Source organism: Mesocricetus auratus, unplaced genomic scaffold, assembly GCF_017639785.1.
Source record: "Mesocricetus auratus isolate SY011 unplaced genomic scaffold, BCM_Maur_2.0 Super-Scaffold_100691, whole genome shotgun sequence".
In the NCBI taxonomy this organism is placed as follows: Eukaryota; Metazoa; Chordata; class Mammalia; order Rodentia; family Cricetidae; genus Mesocricetus; species Mesocricetus auratus.
Genome location: NW_024429267.1, coordinates 52,111,363 through 52,130,103, shown reverse-complemented (window position 1 = coordinate 52,130,103; position 18,741 = coordinate 52,111,363). Strand labels below are relative to the sequence as shown.

The window sequence follows — 18,741 nt, the reverse complement described above, 5'->3', positions numbered from 1 at the left end:
TGTGATCCCAGGTGCTGAGACAATCTTGGCGTGAGCTGTTTCTCTTTAGGACTGGATCACTCTTGTGTAGATCTGGGTGGCCCTGTACTCACAGAGATCCCTCTACCTCTTAATCTTGAGTCCTAGGATTACTACCTCCTAGCTTCTGGCTGCTGGGATTAAAGGCATGTATCACCACTGCCTGCTCTCTATAGCTTGACACTAACTTTGCTTTCTGAATCCTCAGGCAAGTTTTAATAAATCATTATTAATGTATCACCGCAAGGTTCAAATTTATTAATTCACATGTTGATTTCCATTTTTCCTTACTGGGTTGATCTTGGTACCTTGTCAGAGTCATTTGTCACACATGCCAGGGATACCAAGGGCTGTGTGTCTGTCTTTCTGCCAGCACCTACTGTTTGACTTATCAGAACTTATAGTACATTATGAAATTGGGGAGTTGGAATTCTCCAGCTGGGTTCTTATTCACAATCATTTTTCGTATTTAGGATCCCTTGACAAACCCTCTCTTAACTTCTAATTGAATGGTCTCACTTAGCATTCTTGTCAAGTAAATTCACCGTGGTGGTGGCTTTACTTCCGAACTCGCCTGTCTCATTGTGCTTCTACCCACACATCTTTATCCCAGCACTGCAGATTTGGTTACAGCAGCTCCATTGTGAAATTTTAAGGGTGTCCAGGAGCCACTAGATCTTTCCTGGCCCCTCATTGCACAGCTGCAGTGCATTCCCACCACTGGTGAGTAAGGATGACCCTAGCCTGTGGCCTTACTAGCCTGGTCTGTCTTTCTAATGGCAGCCATTCTGACTGGGTGAGATGGAATTGTATTGCAGTTTTAATTTGCACTTTAGCTAAAGACACTGAACTTTTTTTTTCATGTTTTTATTGGCCATTTGTTTTGAGAACTGTTTGCTCATTTGTTAACTGGATTCTTTCTCCCTTTGGCGTTTGCTATTTTGAACTCTGTATATTCTGATTATTAATCCTCTGCTAGATGAGTTGCTGGCGGAGATTTTTTTTCCCACTCTGCAGGCCTTCTCTTCTGTTTGTTGATTATTTCTTATGCTGGTCACAGCTTTCTGTTAGATTGGTACCAAAATAAATCGTGATTTTGGACAGCAAATTTTAAATCATTATAACTAGGTTCAAACACCCCTTTATTAATAGGAAATTACAAACAGCACATTTTGCCAGTAAAAAGTTTATATGTTTTAAGTTCCTATGGTGTAAAAATCCATGTTTTGACATTCGACAAACTCTTGGAAAGTATTTTTGACATATATTGATGGTTTTGGAAATGTCTCCCTGCACACAAAGTTGTGGAGAAGCTGGATTTTAAAAATGGTCATCAGTTGGGAAGAGGTAAGGTGACCATGGTATGTGTGGCAAATGTTTGAAGTCCAGTTTGTTCAACTTTTGAAGCATTAATTGTGCAATGTGGAGTTAAGCACTTTTTTGACCAGTGCCAGCCACAGGCATTGGGTTTTTGTGTACCTCATTTCCTGTGTACGCTTCTCGGATGTAGTGGTTTGTCAGGGTTCAGAAAGCTGTGCTGGAGCAGACCATCAGGAGACCAGCAGGCATGATTGCAACTGGTCTGTGGAGCAGGTTTGTTTTTGAGGAGTGCTCTAGAGCCTCTTGTCCAGTGGCTGAGCTGAGATCACATGTGACAGTCTGACAAGGAGCAGGCTTGTCATATAGGACAATGTCATATAGGTAGGTCAAAGTGATGAGTATGGATTTTCAGTGAGTTCACAGGCTGGTTCTTGCTTCAGATTTGTTGAATGGTTGGTGTGGAGTTCTTGGCAGCTTCTCGGGTAGTTGTAAGAGGACTGGTTTGATGACTGCTCTCATTTAGCTGTTGTCAACTTCTGATGGCAGCCACTGTGCTCTTAATCTGGTCTCCTTTGCAAAATGTCTTGCACCACTATTGTATGTACATTTGGTGACTGTTCCTGAGCCAAATTCGTTATTGATGTTTATGGCCCATTTTGAACTTGAATAGAAGAATTATTTTCATATTGAATAAAATAAGTTTAAAAATAAGTCGAGAGGGTTGCATACTACTGTGGCAGATTTCAATGATGCAAAAGCCACAATCTTGAACCAGCCATAACTTGATGCCATCCCATTTGTCAGTTGTTGCTGTTATTTCCTGAGCTGTTGGACTCTTGTTCAGAAAATACATGAAAATCTGATGGTTCTTTCTCTTTTTTTCTTCAGCATGTTCAAAGTTTCGGGTAGGTCCTAGATTATGGTCTTTGGTTCCACTTTGAATTGGGTTTGTATCCATTTTCAGTCATTAGTAACCTCTTGTTCCTCTATCTTCCACAAAGCAGCCGTCTGCCTTTTCCTTTGTGTTTGCATGAATTCTATGTAAAGAATATTATGCATATTGACCTTTAATACCTTTTTCCCTTAACAGACTTTTCAGTGTTGATCCATGTTATATTATAGATACTTCATGTATTTTAGGTTGAATAATATTTAAATTTTGACTATTATAAACAATGGTACTGTAAACGTTTGTGTCCAATTTTTTTCTACATTTTGAACAAATAGGAAAGGATTTCATCAATTTCCTGTACTCTATCTTGATTTGTTGATTTGTCTCTTTCTTCCGTACTGCAGATCTGGTCCTTATACATATTCATAAACATGCTATCACTGATTGCACCTATCCCATCATTAATTTTTAGTTTAAAAGTTCTCTCTTTCCCTACTCTTTATTGTGCTGAGGGCTGAGTCGTTTATATGTTAAGCATGTGCTCTGTCACTGAGTTTCACTCCTGCTCTAGGTCCAGTATTTTCTGTTTTGCCATGTGACTAACAATGTTGCTAAGAAGGCTGAGCCCCTACCCCAATCTTTGCCATGACAACCTGGTATGAAGCTGCTTGTATGTCTGTACTAAGAACATTTGGTACTTTGGAGATTGCTGAGGGAGTTTTCTCATTGTTGAGGTGATATAAAATTCTCTTTGCACAAGAATTGAGCAGATCTGTTAGTACTGTGAACTTACACAAGGTAACCCATCTTTATAGATATAAAGCAATGGTTTCTAATAGAACTGTCTGTGATAATAAAGTGCTCTTTATCTCCTGCTTAATAAAATATTTACTGGTCATAGTATATGAACTTATGGATAATAAGTGCTTGAATGTTATTTAGTCAATCACATTGAATTTACCTTTTAAATATTCATCTCTGTTGTTTCTTACTCACTTTGCAGCCTAGGTTGACCTTGGACTTATGCTCTTCCTGCCACCACCTTCCTAGTGCTGATGTTATAGGCATGTGCCACCAAACTTGGTGTTATGTGGTGCTGAGGTTGGAACCAAAGGCTTCATAATAGGCTCATGTGTGTGTGCGGGTGCGCGCACACGCACACACACACACACACTGAACTTAGAGTTAGGGGTGTATATACACATATGTAGATACACATACAAAGATAACACTCCTCCAATTTTTATTTATTTTTAGAAAATTAAGAATATTGACTTGTTCTGGTAACAAAGGACCTTGAAATTTCTGAGAGGAATGTTATTTTTAAGATTCTTTGAGGAAACACTCTGATTAGGCCTGCATTGTCTGGATCCACTTAGGTTCTCTCACTGACTCTGAACGTTATAGAGAGTCCAGCCCAGGATTGCATGGGTTGTGTCTTTTCTGTGTGTCTAGGCTGTAGCTAAAATTTTATCTTGTAGTCAAAAATTTGTATAGTTTAAATTTTTTAGTTTGTGTGTGAGAGAGAGAGAGAGAGAGAGAGAGAGAGAGAGAGAGAGAGAGAGAGAGAGAGAGAGAGAGACTTTAATGTGCACCACATGAATGCAGTTATGGAAGGAGGCTGGAAGAAGGCATCAGATCTTCAGGAGTTACCATTAGTTGTGAGTGTCCAGGAGTTCTGGGAATTGAAGCAAGGTTCTCTGCAAGAGTGGTTTGTGCTCTTAACTGCTGAGCCATCTCTCTAGACCCCTAGGTTTGTTTTATATTTATGTTGGTGATCCTTTTGACTGTTTTGGCTACTGATCATGTGTCCTGTGATACATTTTATAACGTCTGTTTGCCTCGGAATTTCCTAAGATTTTAAACATACCAAGGTCATGTTATCTACCGTCCCCCAAGTAAAAAGGCTAGCTTTGCCTTTTTCTCTCCAGTGTGTATACCTGTTTTCCTTCCTAGTTTGTACTAACTAGGATCTCAACACTGTTGAATATCAGAAGCAAGGAAAACAGATGCCCTTTACTTGCTCTGACTTTAAGTACTTGTGTGATGTTAGGTTTGCTGTCCTTTATTATAGATTAAGGAGGCTTTCCTTGGTTTTCAGATTTTGTTTCTGTCACTTTGAGGTTGATCTTTTTTTTTTTTATTTATGTTATAGTCGTGTTTTCTTAACCTCTGCACTGTTAATACTTTGGTTGGGGTAATCTTTTGCTGTGTTGTGTCTTGTGTATGATAGGCTGTTTATCTATCTCTATACACTCTGTAGGTTTTCTTGTTGTGACAAACAAAAGTGCCTCCAGACATGGCCAAATGTTCCCCAAGGTTCAGAATTCCCAGACAGGGGAATCACTGGGTTAGTTATTTTCAGATGTTAAAACAGTTTTGTTTCAAGCCATGCATTGGTGGCACACCCCTTTAATCCCAGCACTCGGGAGGCAGAGGCGGGTGGATCTCTGTAAGTTTGAGGCCAGCCTGGTCTACAAAGCTACACAGAGACACCCTGTCTCAAGGGAAGAAAAAAAAAAAGTTTGTACAACCTTCTGCATATTGCTGTATTTATATTATGTATTTCTACGTTGATGAGAAGTCATGTCTGGTAGTTTTCTTGGATTGTTTTTGTCTGGTTTTGATATTAGATTTGCAGAATGCTTCTTTGATAAGTTAGGGAATGTTTTTCATCCATGATGTGAAAAAGTTTCTATGAGATTGCCATTGTTTTTTCATTTAACATTGAATTCACCATTGCACCTGGAATATTTTTTTTAAATTACTGAATCAGCTTTGTAATGTCATTGTTCCGATCTGATTTTTCTCTTCATGAGTAATTTGGTAATATGTATCCATTTTGAACCACTTTTATTTCATCTCAATTGTCTGATTTGTTGGCACAAGTTATTTACAAGTCACTTATTTCTGTATAGTCTGTAAATGATGTCTGTTATTTCTGCTTTTAATATTTTGTATCTTCCCTCTTTAGTTGATTAGCCTGGCTAAGGTTTATCTAACCTTTGCGTTAATTTCCTTCCCCAATTGTATTATCACTCAGAAAAGACTTGACCCTGCTTTCATCTCGAAAAGACTTCATGAAATTGAGTCTCAATCTGTCCTGACCAACTCTGCCTCTTGATTAAGAGTGTTTGGTGAATTCCCACTTAACACAGCCTTTTCTGTGGTTTGACTTGTATTTGTAATATAGTATCTTTCTATCTGCCAAAGTATATTTCAATTTTACTTGTTCCAATTTAAAAAATCTTTGTGTGCAGTGTAGAAAGCACACCATGCATCTTCAACTTACTATAATTTGCTTCAGGTTATTACTAAGATATTTAGCAGTGTGGCTCTAATATAGCTCCATTGTTTTTCTCTCATGCCATTATCGTGTGTGTGTGTAAAAATTCAGATAATTGTGTATTCATACACATGTCATAAGTATAAAATACACATATACAATTGATGGTTTTGTTCTATTCTATTGTGATAAGGGTCTCGGGTAGCTCAGGTTGCTGTTAAATTTGCTATATAGCTGAGACTGTCTTTGAACCTGTTCTTCTGCCACTGTCTCCCAAGTGCTAGAATTATAGGTCCTTACCCCACACCAGAAGCCTGCCTTCATGTTTTAATGATAGTGTCTTTCTTAAGGTTGATGTTTTGTTTTTTTTCCTGATGAGAGGTCAGCTAATAAGGATTGTTGCCATATGTTTTTTTTTTCCTTTCTCTTCCTCTTCAGAATTTGCTCTTTGTCTAATTTGGTTTTCTTTTATTTATTGGGGTCCATGTCTCTATAGATTATTCACCATAGAATTTGGAAAATTGTGATTTCATAATATACCCTCCTCCCCTATTCTCTTGGAATTTTTCTCTGTGTTCTTTGGCTAAGATGGTTTTAATCAATTTGTTGTCTTGTTCATTTATGCTTGTGCCATCTCGAATTTGCTCTTAAGCCTAGGTCATATATTTTTCATTTATTGTGCTTTTCTCCTCAAATTTCTAGTTACTTCTACTTTCTTCACACTAGTACAGAAGTGTACATATTTTACTTCATTACTGATGCTCCCTATTGTAATATTTCTTTTTAAAAAAAACATGTATCTTCATTAATTTATAATAATAGTTGGCTGAAGTCTGTGTTCTCTAAATCTAACACCCTGGCCCATTCAGATCTAGTCTCTGCTGACTACTCTCTTTCTCTGCAAGTATGGGCCAGCCTTTCCTGTTTTGTGCGTCCTTTAAACTTGGTGGAAATGAGTCATTGTAGGGAATGCTATAACTTTGGACTTTGTTTCATTTTTTTCTGAGTTCTGTTGCATGGTTAACCCTGAACTAAAGCTGCCAGCTCTCTGGTGTTTTACCCTAATGCTTTTACTATTACTTTTAATTTCTAATCTTTGTAATTTAATTTAGCTTCTTAAAGATCACTGCTGTCTGCATAAATACAAATACAGTCAAAGATCTGCGTGGAGTTTATGTTCCAGCATTTGCACACAATTGATGAATGCCTTCAAAGTTGCATCTGATCTTCAGATAGTTTTCCCAAGCTATGTGTGAGTTCTTACCTCAAATGGCCTTTTCTTTCCAGGTTTGTGTCATTGGTTTCTGACTAGTGTGCTGGTCCTAGCTCTTCTTGTGACTTTGGGTGAGCAAAGTGGTAGATGACCTCATGTGTTCAGAGTTTGCTTTTAGCTGGCAAAGCTGTTTTTCATTTTTACCACGATGATTCTACAGTGAATCCAAGGGCAATATACTGGCTGGTTTTCCATTTTCGCCAGCCAAGCTGAGTGGAGGGAAGGACAAGCTTTGGGGACATGAAGACCTCCGTTCTGCGTTTGTTCTTTTGATTGATTTCATGTACACTGGAATGGTCATTTTGTGTGTGTGTGTGAGAGAGAGAGAGAGAGAGAGAGAGAGAGAGGGAGAGGGAGGGAGGGAGGGAGGGAGGGAGGAAGGGAGAGAGAGGGGAGAGAGGAGAGAGGGAGGGAGAGAGGAGAGAGAGGAGAGAGAGAGAGAGAGAGAGAGAGAGAGAGAGAGAGAGAGAGAGAGAGAGAGAGAGAGAGAGAGAGAGAGAGAGAGAGAGAGAGAGAGAGAGAGAGAGAGAGAGATTGAACCTCATGTGTTAAGCAAGCAGTCTACTACTGAACTATTCCCCCGCCCTGACCCCCAGTTCTGAAATGGTTGTTTTAAACTAGTTAGTTCTGGTCTTTGCTTTCTCTTTGCCTTTAGTGAGTAATGTGAAACTTCACGTCCCTATCACCAGAAATATCTCATGTCAAAGTTTTTAACTGATAAATTCCATTTCAATTAGCTTTGGAAGAAAATGTTATTTCTGATGCTGGGATCATACAGGGCTTTGCACATATAAAACCACATTTAATGGCATATAGCTGAGAATTCAGCAAAAAACTTACAATCTCATGACTATTTCTTAGTCTGGTTGCAGGTTAACTTTTGTCTTTCTGTTTTCCACTAAAGTGACTTCTAGTTGATCTTGAAACTTACTCTTCTATCTTATGTTTTTGTTAGTTTCAAACTTAGTCCTTTCAACTTGTCTGCTAATGAAGCAGTTTAAAGGTAAGTGAGTGCTAATGGATAGTGAGCTTGTCACATTTATTCCCACCAAGCATTGTCAAAAACCAAATTACAAAACCCAAGTCCCCACACGAGCCATCTGTGGACCTCCTCAGAAAACTGTTTTTTTTTTTTTTCCCCCTCCAACAGTCCAGATCCAGTAGCTCACTCTAAAATATACTGATTTGGTCATGAACGTCACCACTTCTGTCTGTCCACTTCTGTTCTAAACTGATACCTCAGTGAAGGGCTTCTGGCTCTCCTCTTACCTGTTCTTACTTCTTGTGACATAAAAGCAACTCTTGAGCTTGTCCTGCACAGCCCCTTCTGTGTCTTACCTCATCCACCAGAGCCTCTCTTGTTCCTTTGAGATAGTGGCGGTGATGTTATGTCCCCTCCTTACTACAGCCCCTCAAGGTGTGCCTCTTTGAACCCTTGACACTCCTTTAGGGAAGACTCTCTTACTCTGGTCATCATTTCTAAGACACACACCTTCCCAACCCCCATGCTGAGCCACCCCTGTTATTACTGTCTTAATAAATCCTTACAAATTTTGTTTAATTGTGTCTGTGGGAATGTATGCCCATGGAGAACAGAAGAGTCCATCAGATCACCGAGAGCTGGAAGTTATAGGTGATTGTGAGCTTCTGTGTTTGCTGGGAAATAAACTCCAGTCCTCTACAAGAGCAGTAACCACAGAGCCATCTCTCTAGCCCCTTACATCTTAAATATAGTAAAGATCAATTTTCTCCTTAACCTTCTCTGGGTTGTTTTTATAGACACATAGTTTTAAGTTTCATACCCCTCCATCTGTGTTGCTGCTGTTATTCCACTATGGATATATGCCTTGCATCATATCTGAAGGTTCTGTATAAATTCTGCTACTTCCAAAGCTTCATGTATTTTACCTCAGAAGCCTTTCCCTGCGGTTAGCATTCAGAGCAGAGCTATTAGATACTCAGTGCCTGACTGCACTGTATGATCTCAAACTGTACTTTAACTGAAATTCTCACCTTGTATCTTTATCCCCTCACAATTAAGTCAAAGAAAGACTTATGTATCAGCATAGTTTAGCAAAGTTTTTTGTCAACACTGATGAATATTTTTGACTATCATTCTTTGATAGTTCAGTTGGCTTTGTAGCATGAGGAAATGAAGTACATGGAATGTGAACGGAGGACTCACCTGTAATCTCAGCAGTTGGACAGGAGAACCTGGAGGATTAGGAGTTTCCAGTGGCCAGACTCAGCTGTGTAGCAAGTTGAGGGCCAGCCAGGGCTCTGTAAGACCCTAACTCTATCTCAAAAGAAAAAAAAGCAAGTCTGTGGGATGTATTTAGTGGCTATATGCATTGTGATTTTCTTGTAAATTACAATAATCTGAGCTCACTGAGAAAGGAATAGTCACAGAAATTAAAGAAACGTGTATAAACAAGGTTATTAACTGTGATATACAGGTAATAAGGTAGAAGGAAACTGTACTGTAATGATGGGGGCATTGCCCAAGAAAGTATGGCTTGGCAGGTGCTATGACCCTTAATAGTTTTATGTTCATTCAGCCCATTCATTGATGGCAGAGTTCAGTGTCTTGGCCAACCAGAAGCAGTTGAAGTGAAACACTCTGGAGTGTAGGCAGGTGAGAGATTGAAAACTTGTTACCTGTGGCATGCTGGGTATCAGGTGGAGGAGAGGCATGGGTGCATGGGAGTCCTGGGTGCAGAAAGACCAGATCCTGGTGGCACAGTCCCATCTACATCACAGGCAGGTCCTACACTCCCTGCTGCTCCAGCTCTCTGCTGAGATTCCTAACCTGCCAAGTTCCGAGTGATCGTTTTGTCCATCGGCACCCTTGACACCGTTGTATTGTCCTGCTCTCATGCCTTGCTGGACAGTCTCTGCTTTCTTGACCCTTTCATTCTGGTTCTCTGCTCGGAGAAATCTCAGTTTCATCCCATCTTGCTGCTCTTCCTCTGTAGGGCATTTGAATCTGTTACTTCTTTCTAGCTCTGGGTTTTTGTAATGACACTACCCCAACTCCCTCTTTGATATTTTGTGATTACCCCTCAAATGGATTGTCTCAGGTTAGCTGAAGGAAAGGACATTTCTTGCTTTTAAATGTTCGTCATTTTAGTATTCTTTCTTCCTTGTTCTCATTGAGTGCTATAAATTAGAAATGTTTTCTTTCCTCCAGGCCTACCTTCCTTGCTTCCTTCCTTCTACTGTATTCTTTTTTATAACTTGTACCAAAGTGTAGACATCATTTGAAGTTAACTCTACTGTATTATTAAAATTCTGTTTTTAAAAGTAACGAGTTCCTGGAAATTACCTTACATCTGTGTATGCGCCTCTAGTAAGTCATCTGTATGCCGCCATTAAACATGTGACTTACTAGAGGCGCATACAGACTTCCTCCTACACATCTGAACACATCGCTCAGCACCAAGAGATAAAATACAACTCTTTGACTAGAATTCCTTGTAATAGGACTTACTTTCATGTTTCCTTAGGTATTCATCTTAGGTCACCAGAGATGACCCTTTCCCATGTGTTTAGGTCTGCGTCAGTTATTTTGAAGATACTGTTTGTTCTTTTAGGTGGTTACTCATTTGGAAATTACTACTTTTAGATCAGGATTGGTTGAACTTTGATTTCTTGTATGAAGCCTTTCTAACCAAGAATTTTACTTATGCAATGGGCCTTTTGGGAGACAGTTCAACAATATGCGTTTTAAAATATTGATTATGGTATCTACAACTTGCTTACTGTTACAGTTTTTCAAAATGGAAGCTTAGAATCTATGTATGTGATCATGTGTTCAAATGAAGAGACAAAAAAGGTATTAGGTCTAGCAAATCAACCATATGAAAATGTAGATTTACACATTTATTTAAGGGTCCAATTTGTTATTAACTTTCTCATGGAAGAAAATGAAAATAAAAGGTAATTTGTTCCTCATTATTCTTTTTACTGAAGACTAACCAAAAGAGAATCAGTGAATGAGTTATTAAAATGTGACTTGTTCAGTGTTGAAAAGTGTTTTAAGTCAGTCAAGATAGCCAAGCCTCAGTCCTCACTTGGTACCTTTTAGATGGTTAACCATCTTGTTTTACAGTAGGATTTGCTCTTGTTTTTAGGTGAAGTCTGTGAAAACTGGGTCTGTGTTTTGGACGATGTGCTGCTGCTTGTCGTATTTCTACATGGTAAGATCCGTGCCTGCCTGCTTTAAGGGCTCTGAGCAGCAAGAGCAGCTCTTTTCTCCTAACCTCCTGTCTGGGGTTGGGGTTGGGGTTTGGGCTCTGCTTAGTGGACCTATATTGCCTTCCTCCTTGCCTAGGTGCTGGAGAGATTGGGGGCAGGTCTTTGTCAAGAACTAATATTCAGTCCTCAAATGCAGTATTGATTATAAATAAGTGAAACAAATCATTTTTTCTTTGCATTGACTTTCTAAAAGATTTTAACTTATAAATGACACCTAGAATTGAATTTAAATATATTTTATTCTTATATATTTTTTCATCTTATAGACAAGTAAAATATCTTCCCAGTTACATTACAGACTAAAAAGAAGAACTTTACTTGTCAAATACGGAGCAGAGAACAACGTTTAGATGAAGTTAGCTTCTGTTTAACAGTCAAGTAGTTTTAAATATTTAAACTAAAAATTAGTTTTCCTTTGTTGAAATTGACTGTTTAATGGTCACATAATCACTAAGTTGGGAAAGCCAGAGAAATGAGGACACTTAAGGACTCTTGGTGAAAAGCTCTCCCAAAGGAAGGTTACCTGAGAAGACAGAAGGGAGAGAGAGACTTGCTGTTCTTCTGGCCCACTGTGTTCTCTTCATCCCTTAAAGTGACAGAAGTTTTCTGTAGTGTGTATACCAGAGAAGAAGGAAATAAAACCCCTAGTGAAAGACCATGCAAAGGATGAGCAAGGCTGCTTTAAAACATGAGACGTGTGTTCATATTGCTTCTAGTTTGTCTGTCTGTGAGTGGACAGAGATGAGGTGGCTTATTGATTCTGGCTGCACTTGAAGAATTCCAGAACTCCTTACAGTCATTACCCAAGAATCGCTCAAGTGCTCTGTGTTAACTCATACACTACCTCATAATTTTTAAATGGATTTCTGGGGGCTAGGGTTCAATATTGCTTTTTCACACTTCTGCCTCTTTTTCAATCAAAAGCTTATGTAGTTTTTTATGTGAAAACTAACAAGATTTAAACTAATTGTTAAAACTTATTTCAGTGAATGAATAAACAAATAGGTGTACCAGTTTTCTGTGGTCCTTCTAAAGTGGTTTGTGTTGTGCCCTGTGCTTAAGCAAGTCACTTTCCATACTAGGAATACCCAGGGACTCTTACATTCAGGGTGACATTGGGGTTTTAGTGGGTAAAAAAATGTGTGACTAAGCAGTAAACAGGTGTGTGTGTGTGTGTGTGTGTGTGTGTGTGTGTGTACTGATGGTAAGTCATTAAGAAGTTACTTTGATAACCAATGACTCTTTCCACCTTCTGACTAAATGAGACATGACAAGCTTTGATCCTAAAGAGCTTCTTGTCTGTTCTGAGCATGTGAAAGTCATCCATGGTAGTATGGAGAATAAGTGTTGACTTTTAAAAATATTTATTTAGACTTGAGTGGCCATGGTTATTCTGGTTTTAAAAATGTGCATACATGTAATACTAGCCAATGACATACATGTTTTTTAAATAGAGTTCTCACTTATAATCCATTTTGAGACCTCAGCCAGTCAGCACATTAAGAACCTCACAGTGTGCCCGGGGTGTGTGAGTGCCCTTTATTGAGTCATTGGCCAGTGCCGGGATTCATTGTTTTTAAGCTCAGTGAACTTTCAGTAAATAGATCATCATAGATGAAATAAAAACTGGTTTGTTTCTAAACATATTCTAGAACCCATTTCCAAGATAGCCTATTTTATGCCAATTCTCAATTCTTAGCCTTTCTATTAAGTCAAATTTAACTTGAGCTATCCTTCAGTTTTAAAAAGCTACTGGGGGCTGGAGAGATGGTTTAGCAGTTAAGATCACTGACTACTCTTCCAGAGGACCAGGGTTCAATTCCCAGCACCCACATGGGTGCTCACAACTGTTTATAACTCCAGTTCCTGGGGACCTGACATCCATGGCAAAACACCAATGTACACAAAATAAAAATAAATAAAAATTTCAAAAACTTAACTGGGTTTAGGAGATGATGTTATTTTACTTATTGATAAAAATTAGAAGTGTGTGTGTGTGTGTGTGTGTGTGTGTGTGTGTGTGTGTGTGTGTGTGTGTGTGTGGGTTGCCATAACAAATGAGACATACCTGTTTTAGGAAATGAAAGAAACCATGTGTTTAAGCCTCTCTTTTCCCATAGGTCTCTGCGTGGGGAGGTTATGTGTTTATCATCAACCTTATCCCTCTCCATGTGTTTGTGCTGCTGCTGATGCAGAGGTACAGCAAGAGAGTCTACATAGGTGAGTGCTTCTACCTCTGTGCTCGTTCTTAGTAAACAGACTTCCTATTTGGTCTGTATTGCCCACGAAAAGGTAGTAATTTTTATGTTTAACTTGCCTTTCCTGTTGGCTGAAAGAGACCCTTCTCAAAAAAGCAAAAACAAATAGAAGTGGGGCATTGTCACATGAAGTATTAGCAGGTAAAAATAGTTTGTGTGATTGATTCTGATTACCTGTACTAATACTGAATTTATTGATGAGCTGCCTGTTCCAAGGTCTTGGGGAAAGAAGGGTAGGAGCATTATGTGGTGGGGCATCCCATGTAGGGATGAGGTTATTTGATGAAACAGCAAAAGAGCATAGATGTCTCATATAGGACTTGTATTACTTTACCACAACAATTTCACTTATGTTGATGAGAACTTGGATATAAAATGTCAAGGTTAAACATGATGTATGATTCTTTTTTTCTCAACGAGAGGTATACATCAGCCAAGACTTTGCAAAGTGAGTTAATTATGTCTGTACTACAGAAGGTTTTGGTTGCTTCTGAAATTTATGCAGTAGAATGTAAACTATTTAAATAATCCATTGGTTATTTGTGGTGATTTGTTCTTTAGGTAATAGGACATTGGTAAAGCTCATTAATTAGAAGCTATGCCTGTAGTTTCAGTACTGAGAAGTAGGAGGTTTGCAATTCAAAGCCAGGCTTGGATATGTAAGAAAGTTTTGCTAATTTAAAAATAGCTTATATTATAGTAAACAGCTCAGGATCAAGAGCAGTAATTACCTAAATTTTTATATTTGGCAGAGGACAGGCACACAGTGGAATAGTGGTCGGTGGTTCTCCTAACAATCTTACTAACTCATTGTAGCACTTACTCTGGCACTCACATTCTGATTGTTTATTAGGGTTAAGTTTTTACTACCATAAAATATTTTAGTATTTGTAGTGCTGTTTTCTGATTACATTTTTTTTTTTTTTTTGGTTTTACGAGACAGGGTTTCTCTGTATTGTTTTGGAGGTTGTCGGTCCAGCCCAGCCTCGAACTCACAGAGATCCGCCTGCCTCTGCCTCCTGAGTGCTGGGATTAAAGGCGTGCACCACCACCACCCGGCTGGGGCTGATGGTTTCTAAAGCTCCCTTTTCATGGGTGTGTTGTATTAAGTAGATATTTTAGGGATTGTTGGGGATTCCCTCAAGCTTTGCATAGCTTAATTTACAAAGAATAGTCTATCAGTATCTTCCTATCTTCAGTAAGACTCAAGGCATGTAGAGCAAGGGTCTTTCTTACCTACAGAAAGAAAAGTGGGAAAGTGCTTTGGTGCTGTCATAGCTGAAACCAATCTTCCTGAGATCCACATGTGTTGAGTTGGTGAGGAGCGTTTCTTGTGTAGGTATCTTAAAGTAAATGCCTAAGAGCCTACTCACAGTAGATAAACTAGTGTTGTGGCTCACTTAAAATCTAACACTTGGAAGACTGAGGCATGTAAAAAGAGGCTTTTTCCTTGAGAGAAGCCTTCCCGCCAGCCTGGTTCTAGAGCCACATCAGTCCCAAATAAACACACAGGAGGCTATATTAGTTATGAAGCTGTTGGCATTGCTTGTCTCTTACTGGCTAGCTCTGCTTTAAGTAATTACCCCATAATTGTTACTCTAAGTATGTCTCTTACCGGAGAATAGTTCCGGGCTTCCTACCCCATGGCGTTACATCTTGACTCCTTGTGTTTCTCCTTCCCAGAGTCCTCCTGGACTCCTAGTCCCTCCTATCTTGGTTCCCTATTGGCTCAACAGTGCTTTATTGACATAATCACAGGACTTCCCCAACAGAGGCAGAACTGCCCAGAGTTTGATATCAGCCTTGCTCACTGTGAATTTCAGGCTACCCTGGGCTAAAGAATTGTAACCTTCTCTAAACAAAAAGAAAAGTCCTGCCGGGCGATGGTGGTACATGCCTTTAATCCCAGCACTCGGGAGGCAGAGGCAGGCGGATCTCTGTGAGTTCGAAGCCGGGCTGGACCGATAGCCTCTGAAACAATACAGAGAAACCCTGTCTCGTAAAAACAAAAAAAAAGAAAAAGAAAAAGTCCTAAATAATTTTTAGTGGAATAAATTTGTAGTTTTGTTCTTCTATATCTGTTTTACCTCATTTATAAATTGTGTTTGCTGATAATTGTCTGTTGTACTTTTTGATACATTAGGTAGTTATTACATAGCTGCAGGAGAGTAGCCAGGTGTGGTGGGTGCATGCCTTTAATGCCAGAAATGTAGAGGCAAAAGCAGGCAGATCTCTGTGAGTTAACACTAGGCTGGTCTACCTAGCGTGTTGTAGGACAGCCAGGGCTACATAGATAGACCTTGTCTCGAGAGAAAAGAAAAGTTGTGTAGATTTCATGAGTTCTTTCTATAATATTCACACAGTGTGTTACTAATCTCCTTGTAGTCCCATTAACACTTGTCAGGACTAATGAATTGCTTCTACAAGACAAAACTAGAATTTTAAACTTATTTTTAATTTTATTTTGTACATGTTTTATTTTGTCTACTTGTATGTCTGTACCATGTGCATGTCTTGGTGTCTGCTGAGGCCCGAAGAGGGTATCAGATCTGTAAGCCACCATTTGAGTGCTGGGAACTGAACCCAGGTCCTTTGAAAGACAAAGCCAGTAGTATTCTTAAGTGCTGAGCCATCTCTCCATCCCAGAACTAGATTTTAAATCTGGATGTATTTTCTGTAGATCTTTATCCTTAACTTCCTATTAGATAACAGCAGATGGTGTATTTTTCCATTAGAAAGTGTAGTTGTCTCTGCTCAAGTATATTGAGTCATTATTTGCTGCCTTTACAAGTTTGGAGCTTGTAAAGTGTGTCTGTCTCAGTGTCTTACTCTGGTCGTTGTGAATAGTGCTCTGGGAAGGAGCTGTCACGATTGTGTCTGCTAAGCCGATCAGGTGTTTTCCCTACTAGTCAGAAGAACTATTTGTCTTGCTGCCCTCTGTTTCTGTTACTGGTTTCTCACCGTTCTTTACCCTAAATATTTACCAAAATTCTCAGTAGTGGAAGTGATCACAAAATAGCAAGGTGACTTTATTAAGTTAACTTTTCATTATTCTTACAGACTTTTAATTGTGTTGGCAATCTAATAAACCTGATTGGATTATAAAGTCCTTCTCTTCTGTATCTTGTCTGACAGAAGGATATTTTATTAGCAATCCGCATTAGACATTGTCAAGAGATTAAGTAGCTCAAAGGCTAACAGGATTTAATAGTGGGCTAATGTTAATGAGTTTGTGTGGTCATAGGCCCTTCTCTAAGTTTGCAGAAGGAAGAATCAGTGGTAAGTTAAAACTCCAGAGAAGTGGACCGAGGAAATGGTGATGGGCACCTTGTGAGGACCTGATTGGATCTCCAGAACCCATGTGAAGCAAACATAGTAGCTCCATAATCCAAGCACTAGGGTGAGCACCAACCAAGAGATGCTGTCTCAAGGAGGAAGTTGAATTTCTCTCGGTTGTCCTCTGACCTCCACATGCGTGCTTGGCACTCCAGTATAAAAGATGTCAGAGTACTGCCAGGTTGTTGTAATGGCTTGTCAGAGATGCGCTGCAGTGAGAGCAGCACGAGCTCCATTAGCACTGGATCTCGGTGGAGCTGGAATGCAACTTTGCCTTAGCCACCCCTCCGCTGCCTCCATGCCCTTGGGATTGAAGAATTTGAGTGGAAACAAGGTTAGGATTTCATCTCTAATCAGATTTTTCTTTGGGTAAAAAGAAACTGTACATGTGAATAAGTCCAGTTGTTTTGGGGGGAAGGTTTTTATCAAAAGTGTGGTCTTCGGCAATGAATGCCAGAAACTGTGCTTCCACAGGATGGCAGTGTGGGAGCATTTTATGATGTAATGAGTGATTTACAGTATTATTGGGTTGTACTTTTTTTTAGAGCTTACTTCTTTGATGGAATAGCGTAGTTGGGTAGAAAGTTGTACTACTGGGTGGGGTAGTGGTTTGGTCAGGGTTCCTAGAGGAGTTGTAGGAAGAATTGGCGCTGCAGGTTTTCACTGCTGAGGTCCTATAAGAACACAGTGGTGCTCCTTTTATACTACTATTCACGTTCCTGCTTGCATAAGCCCTCCCCTACCACTGTCACAAGTGCTAGCTGTGCGCTATGGTTTGTTAGTATCCATATGATTTTACCAACTTCTATAACTTAGAGGTTAGGTGGGATTGACTTTAGTAGGGTTTTCTGTTTTTAAAGTGTCATGGTTATCATACATACAAGGTCTTTTGATAACATATTATTGGGTGCTGTCATAGTCTGGCGAAAACATGCTTTTATTTTTTCAGTGGATGGAGGTTGTGTTTATTCTTAAGAATCTAATTTCCTTATTTCAACTCAAGTGAATCTAATTTCCCACTTTGTTTTAAAATGTAAATTTTTATAAATGAGATGTCAATTAAGATACTGAGATGTGTGTGTTATTTTACAAATTCAGGAAGCACAGTATCTTAAGTGAGGTAAACATGTGATGTTTTGCCCTGTATGTAGCTTGGTCAGCAGTCCCAAACTTGATCTGGTAGAAGTGTTCTGTCTACAGAAGGGGCTGTGTGACATAAGATGTGTATTTCTCCTGTGTAAACCCTTCATAGAGTCAGTGATCCAAAACTATTCAAGCTCAGGCTGCCATGGGTCCATCTGTCTTTTGGTTTTTCGAGACAGGGTTTCTCTGTATTGTTTTGGAGGCTATCGGTCCAGCCCAGCCTCGAACTCACAGAGATCTGCCTGCCTCTGCCTCCCGAGTGCTGGGATTAAAGGCGTGCGCCACCACCGCCCGGGGTCCATCTGCCTTAAATGGTGCTCTGGACCACAGCCGTGTCCCGGGAGGCTGATCAGTGCAGGGACCTTTCAAAGCTGTAGCATCAGTTTCTATTAGTTTGTTTGATATTAGCCAAGTGATGAGAACTCAGCTCTACTTTGCTTCTTTAAGTTCTTTAGACTATCCTTCCCTCAAACGCATTCCTGGCACTCTTGCTATTAATTTGAACTCTAATGTGTTTGTTTCCATAGAGACTGGGGTCTTGTTACTTGGTTGCATTGGGTGTTTCCTGGTCCTGAAGATTGCACCTTAGGCATGCTAGAGTAGTGCTTCACCACTGGGCCACATGCCCAGCCCTGTATGTCCCCTCCTCCTCACTGATGACAATGAGTGTCTATGAAATTGTAGTCTTCCTTTTTTGAATATTCCTGGAAATGACTCTGAGCAGTCCCTAAGAAGTTGTTTCACTTGGGTTACCAAACAAAGAACAGTGGAAATGCCTATGTTGACAAATACAGACTATGTGTTTGTGTGCGTGTCTGTTAATGTATTTGGGGGCAGATGGGGTAGATGTTCTCACTTTCTATTGTTAAAAAAGGGGGGGCTCTAGAGACAGACACAGATGTGTGGCTCCCATGCTCTGGGAAAGAAGGGAGCCAGGAAGCAGCTGTGTGATGTGGTG

The 18,741-nt window shown here is 39.6% G+C and overlaps 1 protein-coding gene across 1 annotated transcript in view; it reads left to right on the top strand.

Moving 5' to 3' along the window:
• Stt3b (STT3 oligosaccharyltransferase complex catalytic subunit B) overlaps window positions 1-18,741 on the top strand; it is a 73,670-nt gene that overhangs the window by 36,713 nt on the left and 18,216 nt on the right. Inside the window, exons 4-5 of the mRNA XM_005075037.4 lie at window positions 10,923-10,988; window positions 13,167-13,266. Coding sequence (XP_005075094.1) covers window positions 10,923-10,988; window positions 13,167-13,266 — 166 coding nt within the window. The remainder of the gene's footprint in view (window positions 1-10,922; window positions 10,989-13,166; window positions 13,267-18,741) is intronic.